Source organism: Phragmites australis, chromosome 12 (assembly GCF_958298935.1).
Source record: "Phragmites australis chromosome 12, lpPhrAust1.1, whole genome shotgun sequence".
Classification (NCBI taxonomy): domain Eukaryota; kingdom Viridiplantae; phylum Streptophyta; class Magnoliopsida; order Poales; family Poaceae; genus Phragmites; species Phragmites australis.
In genome coordinates this window covers 2,219,410-2,235,749 of record NC_084932.1, presented here as the reverse complement: position 1 = coordinate 2,235,749, position 16,340 = coordinate 2,219,410, and the positions used below count along the sequence as shown (strand labels likewise).

At 40.0% G+C, this 16,340-nt stretch overlaps 1 protein-coding gene across 1 annotated transcript; it reads right to left on the bottom strand.

Annotated features, from left to right (window-relative positions):
- Positions 1-12,235: 12,235 nt before the first annotated feature.
- Positions 12,236-13,130, bottom strand: LOC133886123 (uncharacterized). Its single transcript, XM_062325856.1, has one exon. It carries the CDS (start codon positions 13,014-13,016, stop codon positions 12,576-12,578), a length of 441 nt encoding a protein of 146 aa, XP_062181840.1. The 5' UTR covers positions 13,017-13,130; the 3' UTR covers positions 12,236-12,575.
- Between the last annotated feature and the right edge of the window lie 3,210 nt (positions 13,131-16,340).

The following is a 16,340-nucleotide window of genomic DNA, read 5'->3' as shown; positions in this document are numbered from 1 at the left end:
GTTTGTTAAGCAACTCTTCATCACGAGGAAATACCTAGTATATAAAAAGAGCATATGAAAATATAAACGTGTCTTAGAAGTGCAACATAAAAATTAACTAGGACATGTAATAATGATGAACATATCTTAATGTGCTTATCGTACAGCTGAGGGTGCATAAATATCTTGTGTGCTCGCTTGCTAAAACACTTTACTATGTTGGCTAGTTCGCGCACCTGATATATCTCTGACGACGCTCTAACAAGTGTGTCTTTAGATCCATAGAGGTTACAAAGCTTACCATTCGCCATTTCGACAGCACTTTGTTTAGATTCTCCTCTTTGAACATATTGTCACCTTTTGCCTGGGTCTCCCTCATAGTCTGTAGAGCTATCGTTGAGAATTTAGATGTCTACGAAAAATGTCTACTTGAGGAGGTAGCCATAGTTTGCTATTATGTATCAGATGGTAGTAGTGTTTCGAAAAACTGCGTTGTCATGACCTTCTCGTTGCCACAACCTCACCTTTTATAAGCAGAGATTGATAGTGTATGCACCAAGTATAGGTATGTAATTTAGAGACAGTACATGCATTGGATACCTTCCTGCAGTGAGGGGTCATTAGACTATGAGTAGTCGACAGTGTGCGGTCACATTGGTCTAAAAAGGTGGTTGCAAGCGGTTTCATCAGTCTGAAAAGTTGACAACGATGGGTCACATCTCCCTGAAAAGGTGGCAGCAAGAGGTGACTTCACTCTGAGAAGCTAGTAGAGTGATGTCACGTGGGATTCAGAAATGCATTAATGGCATGGTACGTAGTAATGTTTGAGCTTGTAATACATATAAAGTAGATGTGCGGTCACATTGCTCATAAAAGGTGGCAGCGTGCGGTCACATCGCTCATAAAAGACGGTTTCTCACATCGCTCATAAAAGGCGGCAGCGTACGGTCACATCGCTCATAAAAGACGATTTCATTAATCTAAAAAGGCACTAGCATGAGGTCATATGTAGTACACAGAAAGTAGACACGTCCAAATATATAAGACTAGTTTGCGAATCAAACATGAATCATGAAGCAAACATCTAAGTTACGAAAGTAAAGATAAAATCCTATTACTACCTCCCCTGGTGTCGTCGGTTGTTCCCACCATCATGGTTCCATCGCTGTTGCCGCTGGTTCATCCTCATGTGGCCCCTAGAGTAGGTAGGTTATCCGGTGGAACAATCTGTCTGGTGGGTGAAGCATCTAAGCCCCTAATTCATGTTTTGGTAATTAATGACAATAAGAAATTTATGGACTAACATATTTATTTGAATTATGAAAAGGTTAGTTATAAAAGTGTTGTAAAATTAGAAGAAGCATGTGTGGAAAACATGAAAATGGCTAGCTCAAGGCAAATGTATTATTATAGGGTATTTCTTTTGCCTGTCAAAGGAGATTAGAGAAGAAAATTGACTGGATTGATAGGATAAGTGTCGTATCATTAAGAGGGGTTGATGTGTGTTTACTTGAGATATTTATAGTGTCACAATTGCTCAAATTTGCATTTCATATAGAGTGGGAAATTTAGTTTGAGAGAAACCGAAGAAAAAAATAGCCCTTATGGTGTTTCTGAGTTGTGGCGGTTTGACCACTGGAACGACCGGTCTGACCGTTGTATAGCAAAGGTTGTTCTGCTCAAGTTTCAAGTGCCGCAGTCTGACCAAAGGGCTTTGCCGATCTAGCCGCTATATAATCATATTTGAGATGTGTTCGGACCTCAGTCCTGGTCTGACTGTGGTGCGGCCTGGTCTAGCCGCCAGGAACAGAGGGGGTTCAAACCCTCTACTCTTGTTAGCGGTCTGGCTGCCGGGCAAGGCCAGTCTGACCGCTTGGGAATAGAGAGTTTTGACATGTTGTTCCCTGCTCGCGGTCTGACCAAGAGGGTTGACAGTTTGATCGCCCGCCTGTGTCAGAAGTCATCATCACGACTTTATAGTCTTTGAATGGTTGGCGGTTTGACCGCCGTTGACCAGTGGTCTGACTGCCAGTGTCGCAGAGGTGTAAAATCAACAAAAATGATCAAATTTTGGAGTGTGACCTTTATATAGTCGCTTGGCTGGTTTAAGGGAGCTCTCTATCACTTCACTACAACACATTTGAGCTCTTGCCCTCCTCCTCTTCCTCTCTTGGTATAGTTGTTGCATTTTTGAGAGTGTAAGAGCATCTAGTGCATAATTTTGAAGAGTTTGAGCACTGAAGTACTAGTGATCCTTCAAGCAAGCGTCATCGACTTGTTACTCTTAGATGTTACCGCCTCCTAGACGGCTTGAAGGTTGTTGCGCTTTTGATCCCTTCAAAGAAGATTGAGAAGCAGCCATGGCGGTGATTGTGAGAGATTTTGAGCACGCCTTGCCGAAGAGGCAATGTGATACTCTAGTGGAATTGAGGTATTGAGTAGTTCTTCTTCTATTCCGACTTAAGATCAAGATGCTCGGTGTGAACCCTTTCTCGTGTGAGAATTGGATATTTGATAGAGAAGCGGTTAGAAGCTTTAACTCATCTCAACGTGGATTAGAGGTGATCGGCAAATCACCGATACTATGAGATAAATTTCGTGTGTCATTATTTGAGTAATTTACTTTATGCAATTTATCTTTCTAGAATATAAATTGTTGCATATCACCCTAGGATTGCAAACCTTGATATAGTTCTTTGTTGTTTTCATATTGCTATAGTGATCTTTAGTTTGTTTCTATAAATTTTCTTGATCGCTTAGCAATTAGTTTTAATACCGTCTACTCAATCCCCTCTAGTTGGTATCCTTGATCCTACAGGTGGTATCAGAGTATATGACTCCTTTTTATAACGGATTTAACCATTCTGAAGTAGTATTATGGCTAGTGACGCTCATGTTAATGTGGGAAAGCCTCCTTTTTTTTGGGGTCAAACTATGTCTATTGAAAAGCTAGAATGACCGTCTATCTTAAGATTATGGACAATAAGTTATGGGATATAGTAGATAAAAATTATGTAATTCTTGATCATACGGACCTTACCATTGAAGATAGGGATAATACTCTTACAAATACTCAAGCTATGAATGTTCTTTATGGTGCTTTAGATCTTAATGAGTTTAATCGCATTTACAAACTTAAGAGTGCTCATGAGATTTGAAAAAGGCTTAAAGAAATTCATGAAGGTGCAACCATGGTTAAGTATGCAAAGCTTTTTTTATTTACAAAGGGCAACTTAAAAAAAATATTATATTGCCAAACGAAAGCATTGAAGAAATATTCAATCGTTTAAACAACATAATAAATGAGCTCAAGGGGCTTGGTATGGATGTTTCTGATGTTGATTTCTGTCATAAATTTTTTAGAGCTTTGTTTAACAAATATGACACTATTGTGACTTTGCTTGTGAGGTCAAATTTGAAGGATACAAGTCCAAACAAATCTTGAGTGAAATTATCACTCATAACATTTTCAAGAAGTCATAAAAAGATCTTCATGATGATACTACCGATGCCAAGAAGAAAAATATTGCATTCAATGCTCAATTATCAAGAGACAAAGATGATCATGAAGATGGCGATAATGAAGATGAAGATGATAAAGAAATGGCTCTCTTTGTGAGAAGATTTAAGAAATTCATGAATAAGAAGAGATATCAAAGTGGATATAGTAAGAAGGGACAATCTTCCAAAAGGAATCCCTTCGAAGAAAGAAAATGCTTTGAATGTGATGAAAAGTGACACATTGCAACAAATTGCAAGAACAAGGAAGAAAAATATACTAAGAAGAAGAAGAAGAGTGATGACAAGAAGGTATTTAAGAAATACTATAAGAAGAAGAAAGATGGCCAAACATGCTATGTTAAGTGGAATTTGGATACAAGCTCAAGCTCCAACTCTGATGATGAGAAACCATCTCAAAAGAGTCTTCGCAGTGTAGCCATCAAGGAGGCACCTTCACTCTTCTTTACACCTTATTGCCTCATGGTAAAATGAGACTTTAAGGTATTATGTGATGAAGATGGATATTCATATGATGATCTAGTTGAGTTAATAAATGATTTTGATGATTTTATGAGCAAATAAAGAGCAAAGTTTAAGGAATTACAGAGAAGACACTCCTCTCTTCAAGAATCCTATGAGGAGCTAAAGACATCTCACGATCGTTTAAAATAAACTTATGAGATGCTTAAGGAAGCTCATGACTCTCTTATTGCTCATGAAATCAACGAAATAAAAGTAGATATAAGCATATCTTGCAATATTATTGATGATATATCTACTATATCTCTTATGTGTTTATCTACCTCGCATGATGATTTGCTTAATTTGCCTAAAGCTATATCTTGCAATGATGTCTTCATTATTGATGAAAACTAACCAATAATTTTGCAAGATGTTATGTTGGAGAATCTAAACTTAAACAAGTTTTGAATAGTCAAAGGTTCTACATAAAAAAGAAGACCTTGGGTATGTTCTTAAGAAGGATAAGAAATCATTTATTCATCACAAAACCACTTTTGTGAAAGGTATTGGATATTGCATGAAATGCAAAGAAACCAAAAATGTTGAAAAAGATTGCAAAAATATTAAAAATAATTTATATGCATCTTTTGATTCATACTATATTCTTAAGAGATATTCTAATGGTAGTGTTAAAGTTAGATTTGTTGGTACTCCTATAATTGATACTAAAAAGAATGCTATTTGGGTGTCTAAAGCCTTGGTAACTAACACCAAGGACCTAAATAAGTTTTGGTATCTAAAAGAGTTTAACTTTATTTTATAGGTGAACTATAAATCCGATGAGAGACATTGGTTACATGTATTCAACACATGACTGTAAAATTTAGATAATCAAAACTACCGTACTCTAAGTACAACTATGCATCTGATAATTATCCTACCATATTAAAGTAGATCTTTATAATATACTACAAAAGACAAGAAAACCTCATTTTCTGATTACTTTGCTAAAATCTAGATCTCATATAATGTAACTACTATTATGTCGCTAAACTTTAGATCTACTGGTATTTTAATTACTAATAAAAATATAAGTCTAGAAAAATTACTGGAACCGAGATTCTAAATCTACAGATAAAAAATAGTAGGGCTTCACCGCACTGCCTCCCTCTCCTCTCGTCTCCTTTCTTTTTTTTCTTCTAGATTTAAATGCCTATTTTAATTAATTTTCAGCCTATTTACAGTGTATTGGGTGGAAAAGAGGCTCACGGTAGGGGCTAAGCGCCCACTGAGAGGACTATAAGGGTCCTAACGGTAAGGGGGCGCTCTGGGGCTACCCGCTCTCTGAGTGGGCAGGTAGGGACGGTACGAACTCTGCGCTCAGGGGTAAGGTCTAACCATTTTCTGAGAGAGTGGTAAGAGGTATCTATACTACAGTGTCATGCTAATAGTTTAGATGATGATAGTCATCTATTTATACAAATCTTTACATCAAATATTTATTTATTTAGATATTAATATTACGCCATCTCCAACAGTTATCTCAAATTTTTATTCTCAAAAATACTATTACAACATCCCTTATCACTATTACAGCATTCCTTATTTTTTCATCTCCAACAGCTACTCTATTTCTTACCTTCTACTACTCTTTTTCTCCCTTCGGACCCACTGTCAGCCTCTATCTACAGTACTGATACAGTAACCAAACAGTGTTTTCCTCCCTCCGGATCCACTACCACCTCTGTGAACAGTACTGCTACATTACGATAGGGATCTGTTGAAGATGCTACAGTAGATCGTAAAGTATCGTAGCACTGGAATCTGCAAATTTAGAGATTCCGTTAGAATTGGCCTTAGAAAATGTAAAAAAAAACCTCCCCAACCTAGAGGTTACACCCATTACCTCGGCACCGGGTTGGCCCGGCCTGCGCCTCCTGCACGCTTGGCAAACGTGTTACAGCCCAACCCAAACGGTCGTCTGGGTTCCAGCTGATGGGACAGTTGTGAAGGAAGCAGGTGACTCAGGACGCATTTGGCAGAAAGTTCTTTCTGGCTCAACAATTATTAGGGACACAATTTGAGTCATAAAAAATTATTCAGCCTTTCTCAAAGTTGGATCAGGAACAGGCCTTCTTCGTTCAGGTCACTCTGGCAATAGCATTCGCATCCCAGATTCCCATGAACTTCACCTGGACCTCCAATCTGAAGAAAGAAAACTCCAAATGCCATCAGAAAAAAAAAATGCTCCAACGATTACAACGACTGTACCAAATCAGCCTTTCCTTCTCATTGCCCCACTTTATCCATCCATCGATCCATTTCATGACTGTGCTAAAGTAAAAAAAAACGCCTCCTACGATCCTTATCTTCCTTCTTCTCCCTTATCTTAAACTGAGAACGTTTCTGCCCCTGGCGTTGTCAGCCAACACCCGCTGATTTTGATCCATCCCATCGGACAGTGACTGCTGTAGTGGTCTAGCGGAAGTCTGTCGTGCCTGATGTTCGGAGAGCAGAAATCAGAGCCCAGATCTTGCCGGAGGATTCTGCCATTGTGACAGTAGCGTCGTTGAGAACTGGTCCTCATGTGGTGTGGGCGTGGAGTTCTTGTATTGGACGGCCTTGCTCATCCACCAAACGGGCATGTGCTCTTCCATGTGCACGAATCCAGGGGAGACGCACAGTATCTGTTTACCTTGCCGTGTTAGGAAATTTAGTTAGCTAGAGGAATATTTGTTATTTAGTATAATTTTTATGTTATAGATTAAAAAATGCTATCAACTAACAACTGTAACAAAAAAATAGAGATAAATAACTACTTTTGAAAAGACGATGCAATACCAACCGAGCTCTAGTGACAATATGAGCGCGAGCGCTGACAATGATTGGGCTTTCTTTCCCCTTCTTCACCCTATGTTGAAATGATCAAGATGTCCAAGAGTGTCTGAATTAGATTCTTAAAACTTGTTTTAAATTTAGAAATTAGTAGCAAGCAAATTAAACAGTCTTAGTCTAAATGTACTCTAGATTTCTAGATGTGACTATCTAACACACAAAGTTCCAATGCACAAAGTTTTGCATACTAGTCTAGTATGACAATTCTACAAATGTAAATATGGAATGTAAATTGCACAAATTAAATGCTAGAGGAAAATGCTCAAATGTAAAGAAAAGGACAAGTAAGGCTCATTTTTCCCCCCTAAGAATCGAGGAGTTGGCAGTCCCCCTAGTTCTTGTTGGAACACCCACACAAGGGTATAGCTCTCTCTTGATCCATGCAAAGACGAAATGCTCTCTAGTGATAGTCCTTCTCCACTCCGGATTGATGGATTCCAAACCAATACATTATCATCTTAGGGTTTCAGCAAATCATCTATGTAAAGCTTACCAAGATCAAACACCACCAAACTGTCTAGGTGTGATGCCAATCATCAAGAGTAATAATCCAAAGACCTCACTTGACCTAATCTAAGCTAAAGAGATGAGTGGATGTCAACTAGTTACTCTCCTAGTACTAATAATATCCTTAATCTTCAATTAAAGAACTTGCAAACCACTAAAGTGCTTCTTCTTCCTCTCGACTTCCCAATGAAATGTATGAACTCACCAACCAGCCAAGAGAACCGTAAAGAGGCAGGTGCAGAGATATTTATATCCCTAAGGGCCAACTAGCTGTTATACCTCTCGGCTAGCAAAAACCTAGATTATCATATCATATGGTGACTGAAACCTCCAACGGCTAGAAAACTAGCCAATACTGTTTGGTACAAATCACTGTATCATACGGCGACCCACCGTAATATATGGTGACTGAAACCACCGTATCATATGGTGACCACTCCATAATTAAGGCCCCGAGTTCTCATACTCTTTGTCTAGTGGTACAATGCACCATACCATACCACTGTATCATACAGTGGCTACCAATATTGAAGGTTTGTGAACTTTCTGAGTCCCTGTCCGGAGGTACATGTACCATACCATACAACCACATACGGTGACCTTGAAGCTTCAACTCCCTCGAGAAATAAGAGTTTCTATCCATTCTCACTAACATCCTAAAATTCTTAAACATGTCATTAAGCATTCATGAGCATCATATTTGAAGATTTTAGCAAGTATTTAATGCAATCAATTTTAAACGGGAATTGTTAAGTTTAATGGAAAGTGATGCTTTGTGAAGGAACTCACAAAATTAAAATCTAAATTAGGGCCTGATATAATTTTATAAATTATTCCATGTTATATGAAGAATATTAGTGATTTTTAAAGATTTTTGAGATTTAAAATGAAGCCTTAAAAATTGGATAAAGTTAAAAAAAGTTTGCAATTTTGAAGAATTTTAATTTGAAATTGGCTCAGGATTTTTTGACCAAACTAATTAAAATAGGTTGCATATGATTTATAGTATCCCACAAAAATTCTCCTAATTTTTTTTGGGATTGGGAAGATCTTATATTGGATCAAAGAAACTGGATGGAGATTTTTCTTCTATGTTGGTCACTATTCATGAGGGCCCACTTGTCATCCCCTCCACTGACCTCCCTCTATCTGCCTCAGTGTCGGCCACCATTTTTGTTGACAATGAGGCCAACCACTGAGCCATGTCATCGGCGTCGACTTCCTTGACCAAGCAACGTTGGCCACCGGCCTTATCCTCTTCTCCCTCGGCCTCTCTCCCTCACTTCTTTCTCTCTGCTGCCTGCAAGCAACAGCATAGAGTAGCATAGCACCATGCCACCAACCCAAATCCACCGCGCTGAGGTCAAACCAGCCAGGCCCAAACCCCGTGGAGTATGGAGGAAGGTCACATAGGCTTCCCCCGAGCTTCGCCACTGGATTTCTATCGAATCCTGGCCAGATTTGGTGTGCGGGCCCTTTCTTCCCTAACTCCGACGTGTATCCCCGCCACCCTACCATCGACCCACCACCACACTACTTCTCTCGCCCAATCGAGAGCTTGGTGAGCTTCCCCGTACCCTCTTGAGTCTTTCACGCCATCATTTTCCCTTTTGTTAGACGCCGGTGCGCGCCTCTCCTCACGTGACCGCACGTCGCCGCTCCTCTGTGCTCTCCGCCGGTTGGGCCACGACCAGGCCCTTGGCCTAAGCATCCACTAGCCAGCTTCTCCTTAGCACATCACAGCTTCTCATGCTTTCGGCTGGCCAATAGTCGCGCTCCTCCGCCCTACCCCCTGCGCACGTTGCTGCCATAGCACGCCACCGCCTTGTGCCATCGTCGGTTGCCTTCCGGTCGTTGCCAGCTGCCACATGTGACACAGACAAGTTTGCGTGCGTGCGCTGATGCTTCTTCTACCTTCTCTAGTAGAGCTCCGCCGCTCCCTCACCACTGACGTGCCGGACCGCGTCCACCATGCCGGCCACCATGAGCTCGGCACTATGCAAGCCTGGCCACAAGTCAATTTTGACTTGGTCTGCGCGGCCCTAGCCCCACCAATCCATGTGTTGTGGCTAGTTGAGCCCGAGTAGAAAAGGGATTTTGCCCTTTTAATATTTGAAAAAAACCTAAAAATTGGAAAAGCTAATTATTCTTCCATGGTTAAGTTGGCTAAAAGCTTGTAAAATCCATAGGAAAATAAATATAGCTCCAAAAATCATCAAACCACTTTTGTAAGCTTCGTATGATCATGGCTACATATTGAAAATATTATGAGGCATAAAATATGTACTGAAATTTATATAATTAATGAAATATGCTTAAGCTTTATTAATTCACAATTTATTTAATCTTATTATTTTAAGACATGTTTATTAAAATTACTCACCCTCATGCTAACGTTTAGGATTAAACTTTGGCTTAAGCTTAATTAATCCCAAAAATATTAAACAATTAACAATCCAAATTAAGAAATCTTGATGCTATAAACTCGTGACATGATGCATTGCACATCCGTTAATTGTCATGCATTGTGGAGCATCTCTCATCTTATATCATCCATACTCATCGCGATGCATCGTTCTTTTAATTTAGAAAACGATGTTTCGGAGAGTCATGTGCTTGAACCCAAAAGTGAACCAATGAAATTTGTGAGTGAAGAACATGAAGCATCAGGCAAGAATTTATCATATCTCTCCTATATTTTGATGAATCATTGGTCAATTTGCTAGTATTGCTACATGTCATATATGCATGTTTTAGTGAGTTGATGTGGGGAATATGGGTAGATCCTACTTGCTGCATAGTACCTACATTGACAAAGTTGTTAATCCTAATCCTTGTAGCTTGGGTATAATGTGTCATGGTCTAATTTAAAAGTGATGTGGTAATTGCTTAACTTTAGCATAGGTTATCGGTAGAAGTTGAGCGATGGATGTCACTGTCGTTTGCGAGCTATAGTGCGTTCAATTACTCTTTCAGCGGAATAATGAGTTGGGATGATGAATTGGTGTGATTGAGACGAGATGTGAGCGGGTGTTAGGGGTAGTTCAGGAGAGGAGACCCGAGTGCCATAGGCCACTGGCATCAATTAAGCACCGATCATTGGTGTCGTTGGCTTAAATACTTTTTTGCACTATCACATATCCAAATATGGTAAAGATGAGTCGAATACCTTTTATAGTTGTGTGGCCCTTTGGCTTGAACATCTACGGTGTGAATGGGTGGACTTGTAGAGGCATCTAGACTGCTTTGGAAGTAGACCTAACTGACCTCTGTACTGAGAGGCGCATGTCCCAATCGGTCAAGGCTTAATTGGAAAAAGTTGTCACAAGTCTTAAGAGGATGGTATCGCATATTTGAGTTGAGCAAGTTTACATTTCTTGGAGATTATTATCATTGCTGATTGATGCTAGCTGTTCAGGTCATTATGTTGATTAAAGTGCTTTTTCGCTGAATCACATTAATCTGCTGGCTACTCCTTGCTATTCAACCAAGCGCATTATCCTTAGAGTCAGGACTAATATATACATATATTGTGTAAGTCTTACGAGTACCTTCGTACACAGGGTGCTGCCCTTAAATTGTTACATGTAATAATGAACTAGTGTATGTATATTTCTATCTTGCTGATGCCAGCGATGAGCAAGAATAGAGGAGGTATAATCGAGCTAATCTCGGTGCAGCTGTTTGGGCAATGGTGCCACTGATATTTTGTTGTTAATACTTTCCGTTATGTATGAAAACTTTGATAATAAGTAGAAACTAGAATTATGAACAAGGTATGTAATACAAGTTAAAACTTTGTACTCTACTCATATCTTATGATGAAACTATGTTGTAAATAATATATGTTGTGATCTTAGCCTTTGTTGAGTATATATTGGGATTATCGGAATTACTCTTATTTTAATCGAATAGAGGCTGTGAGACATGTCTAAAGACGAGTGTGTGCTAGCTCTTATCTTTATAAATAACTGTCATTGTCGAATAAATCGAGTGTGATTTGAACGGTTCTCACACGACATGACATATCGTACCCTAACATCATATCATATAGTGACATCACCGTATCATACAATGACTGCTAGGCAACTCCAAATCCACACTGCTTGTCCTCATATCACACAGTGATTACAGTAAAAGCAAGGATTTGTCCAATTCAAACAAAAACTTAGTCCTATCTTTGATCTTTACCTTTTTGGCCTTTCATTGAGCTAGTGCTAGACTAAATTAGTGTACATCGTGGATACACTCTAGCTCCAACTTAGATTAAACTACTATCCTTAACCACTTTATATAGTACGAATAAAATAGAAACAAAGAAACTATCTACTCTAAGTGTCAGACTCGACTCTTTGTGGTACGATGAAAACAAATAACAGGCCAAGAATTCCTAAGAACCACTATGGTAATATAACTTTCAATGATCCTTCATAAAATAAGTTACTCATTATAATTCCGTTATCATTAATACTAGAACCGGAGATTCACTCTTTTTTTTTCCAAAAATCCCAGCTTCATTCTTCTCAAGCCTCGAATTAGAGAGCTAGATGCTTACACATGTACACAGAAAAACAATAACTAGTCAAATGCCGACGGCCGCTCCAAAGCTGTCCATCTTTGAAGGCCTGGACCTCCAGCCGCCGTTGCCACCACCGTGGCACAAGCTGTACACGCTTCGGTCAGTGCCACGAGGTCCCGGCGACAGCACAATGCCGAGCATTAAGGGAGAGCGGCTGATTCTAGGAGACGATCATGGATCAAAGAAAGGCAAAAAAAAAAAAAAAAAAAAAAGAAGAAGAAGAAGAAGAAGAAGAAGAAGATGGAGGAAGGTTTTGAGTCTGAGTACACAGCAAAATCCAGCACCCATCATTCCAATATGTGCACAAATGAATGAAGCATTTTTAATTTGTGATGTTCCATTTTTCTTTATCGTTTTCGTTTGCATGATTTGTTCTCTCATTTCATTGCCACTATTGCATCAATATCATGTGTTCATGATGACAAAAAAGAAAAAGAAAAAAATCTGCTGTTGCTAGTATGCAATTCCTTCTCTCGGTGCTATCATCTCTCTTGCACCTAATCCTACCGAATTATTTACACAAATTACAACACAAATCAAAGCTCGAAAAAGTCAATTCTGTTCTAAATAGGAAAAATAAGCAAGAAAGTAACGGAGAAAAGGCAAAAAAAAAAAAAAAACGGTATGCAAAATATTCTGGCCGGAGGCGACGTCACAGTCCGAAGAGCGCCCCGACGAAGCCGATGCAGCCGAGGAGGAGGCGGCAGAGCGGGCCGCGCCTCCGCCGCCGCCTCCTTGCCTCCTCCCGGGCTGACGGCGTCAGCTGGAGGTACGTGTACGCCGCGTGCTTCACCAGCGGGTGCCGGATCATGTGCACGTCCCCGCAGCTCCCGGTGCCGGCGGGCGAGCCGGCCTTCGCGGCGGCGTACTCGGGCGAGGACATGATGTCCCGGAGGCTGGTGTAGCCCCGCCCGCCCAGGCTGCCGTCGTCGTTGGGGACCTCTATCTCCGGCGGCGCCCGCCGGCCCCGCATCCCCGAGACCCGCTTCACCGGGCGCCAGTGCCGGAGCTCGAAGTCCCCGTTGCTGGCGAGCGGCGCGCGAAGCCGCTGCCGCTGCTGCGACGGTGACTCCACCACCGCCGTCACCACCATGGCAAGATCAAGAACACGATGGTCGAATCGGATCGCAAGTCGAATGGCGGCGGACTGAGCTCGCGCGAGCTAGCCGGAGGTGCTCCAGGCGGAGAAGGGAAGACTTCTTATCGGAGAGAGAAAAGAGTCAGACGAATATAAACGTGCAGTTAAAAAAAAACAAAAGCGAAATATTCGCTGTGAAAAAGGGATGGGCCCACACGTCAGTGAAAGACAGGTGGGAGCATCAAACCGAGTGAAATCCGGGGAAACTTGGTGGGGGACGCGAATGGATTTTTTCGACGGGTCGCTCGACGAGCGGCGATGCTGCGCGGTGGGGCCCGCAATAATGGTTGGGTCCACATCATTTCGGCCACGGCTAGGTAAGGACGGAACGGATGGATACGAATTAAATAGTTTAGTTTTTATATTATTATTTATATTTTAATATGAATATGAATATGAATATGAATACAAATTTAAATATTTTTGAATGTGAATATGAATGGGATAGTTCAAATTTGAATTTGTATTCAAATATCTCCTCGGTCGTGTTGTATGCAAATATCATACATCTTTAACGACAAGAATTTTTATTTTTTGTGTAAAAAAGTTACCAAAATTTTAGAAATTTCGTTCGAAATTCATGTCAGAAATTTAATTTTTTTTATCAAATTTGACTCAAATTTGATTGGACTGGAATATATAAATTTTGTTCACCTCTGGATTTTCTAAAATATTAGCGAAATTTGGTTTCCTGATTAGCAGATACGGATATTGTCCATTTCCATATCTAGATTCAAAGCAATTCGGATATCCATATTTGAATCTAAATCTTGAAAATGAATTCAAATATATCCATTTTAGTTTTTGTTTTAGAAATAAATACAGAAATAGATATCCATATTCATATTTTCACGGATACAAATATCAGATAATTTGTATATCAACTATCTATTTTTCACCCCTACGGCTAGTTGTGTTTCGTCCTCCGGGATTTTCCCTTGAATTCCTTCTATTTTTCTTTTTTCTTTTGTTTTTGACAGGTTTTTGTCAAATGTGTACAGAATTCATTACAGCATATACGGGTCAAAATTATTGCCCACGTGGTCAGAAATTTTTCTAGAAATGTGGATAGAAAGTGCAATGTTTTTTTTTTGTGTCCAATGGTGTCAACTGTACTTGCAAAACCCATATAGTATTTCCTGTTTTGAATTATTGTAATAGCGGAAAATGTTCAAGGGCAATATCCACAAGTTACACATTTTTTCTTTGAAAGAAAGATTTAGCCAGGTAGAAAAGAAAGGAAATGATTATTTTTGTTAGAACGCAATCTCCGTCCGGTCGAACGCAGTGGGAAATAATCCTTCTATTTCCATGAGTTGTCTTTCACGGAGTAAAATGGTTTTTTAATAACTAAATAAAGAAATGTGTTTCTATGCTTCATCCTTAATTGGGAGTTGTTTAAGTATTGAAGTACTGGGAGGTCAAAATAGCTGCAATCAATGAACACACATTTTCCCCCAAATGTATATAGAATTATTTACGTTGTATACTTGAAGGATTAGAATTCTTGTTGATGTGCTCAAAATTTCCCAGAAAATTTGATAGAGTGCTATGCTGGTTTGCTATTTGACCGTGTCAACTATAGATGCAGAACCCACATAATATTTCCCATTTTGAAGTATCGTAGTAGCGGAAAAAGTCTGTGGTCAATATGACATGCTAGTGTGCTACACACATTTCTCTTCAAAAGAAAGCGACAGCCACGTGGAAAAGAAAAGGAAATATATTAGTTAATTTCTTTAAGCTCTTTCTCTCTCTCTTAACAAGAAGGCCGGCCACATCGTACAACTTATGGTGGCGAGCAACATCCAACCGCTCCCGTGAGATGAACGACCAGGATTGTCTGTGGTTGGTGTCTGTCTACCACAACTATGACCAAGAACACGAAAATTTCACAGAGCATATGCACGTATTGCTTATTGGGACTATTTATTTAAATTAAAATTTGTATTAAAAGGATAAATAAAAAAATCAATAAATAGATAAATATCAGATGAAAAAATAAACGATAGAGATAGACCGTGCATAAAGACAAGAGAAATTGAATTTTCCTATGACCAAAGCAACTAAGAGTTTGTGGAGGAGAACCGAAAGATATGACCTAGCTCAGATGTGGACCTAGCGTGGAAGCTCAGCTACAAGCTAGGTCGACACAACAGATATATGTATGGCGCAAATCTCTCTATCACAAAGTGCTTTAATGTAATACCAAATTTTTGAGAGAGGAAAAAAAAGAGTTTTGACCAAAATTTTGACTTTTCGATCCGTGGCTCGTATGGACGATCTCCATTCATCTCGTCGAGACGAACCCATTTTGCTATTCATATGTCCGTTCTGGGCACTTTGTAATCCATAGCAAGCCCAATAAATCTCGATCGTTCGTTGTTTTGAAAAAAAAAAGATAAGTATTGGATGGATCGGTCCTCAACCCGATCCATTCAGACATTTCGAGTCGCTGGCGTTTCTCTCTCTCTCGCGCGTCTCTCTCTCTCTCCGCCAGCCGCGCCTCGCCGAGCACCGCGTGTCTGCGCCGCTGCCATGCACAGTCGCTGCGCCGTTTCCGCCACCGACGCCGGCGCCGTGCTCACTCTCTCTCTCTCTCTCTCTCTCTCTCTCTCTCTCTCTCTCCGTGTGTGTGCTAACCGGGAGCTAACCGAAAAAGAAAGGAAAGGAGAGAGAGAAGAAGAAAGAAGAAAGAAAGAGCCGGCCGGGAGAGAAGCCAGGAAGAAGAAGGAAGAAAGGAAAAAAAAAAGAAAAAGAAAGAAAAAAAAGGGAAAAGTTGGAAATTTCGAATTTTCGTTGGATTCGTCGTCATTTTTTTCGAAGGCGATTTCTCGGTAATTTCTGAACATTTGTGGATTGATTAAATCAAATCAATTAATTCCTGTCGTATCATTTTATGTGATCAATAGTTTAATTCGTTTTGTTAATCGTTGTTGATTCGAAGATACGACATCCGAGTCGAAATATTCTTTTCGTTCATCGAAGCGAAATCTAATCAATGAGAATTATAGTTCGACTCTGAATTGGAAACAGTGTATCATTTCATGTGATACAATTGTCCGTTCGGTTCTCCGAAATATAGGCGTACCGATGGCGTGGACGTTATTCTTTTTCAGTAATTGGTTTAGGTGCTTTTGGCGTATTAGCGTGCATCCTCTTTTATTTCGTCGTTGCGGTGTCGTTGTGCTAATGGTGTGTTTGTTCAGGTGGTGTGACCTCACGTCACAACTAGCGCCCGGCTTCATCGTCGATAAAGGCAAGTGAATGTATTGTATG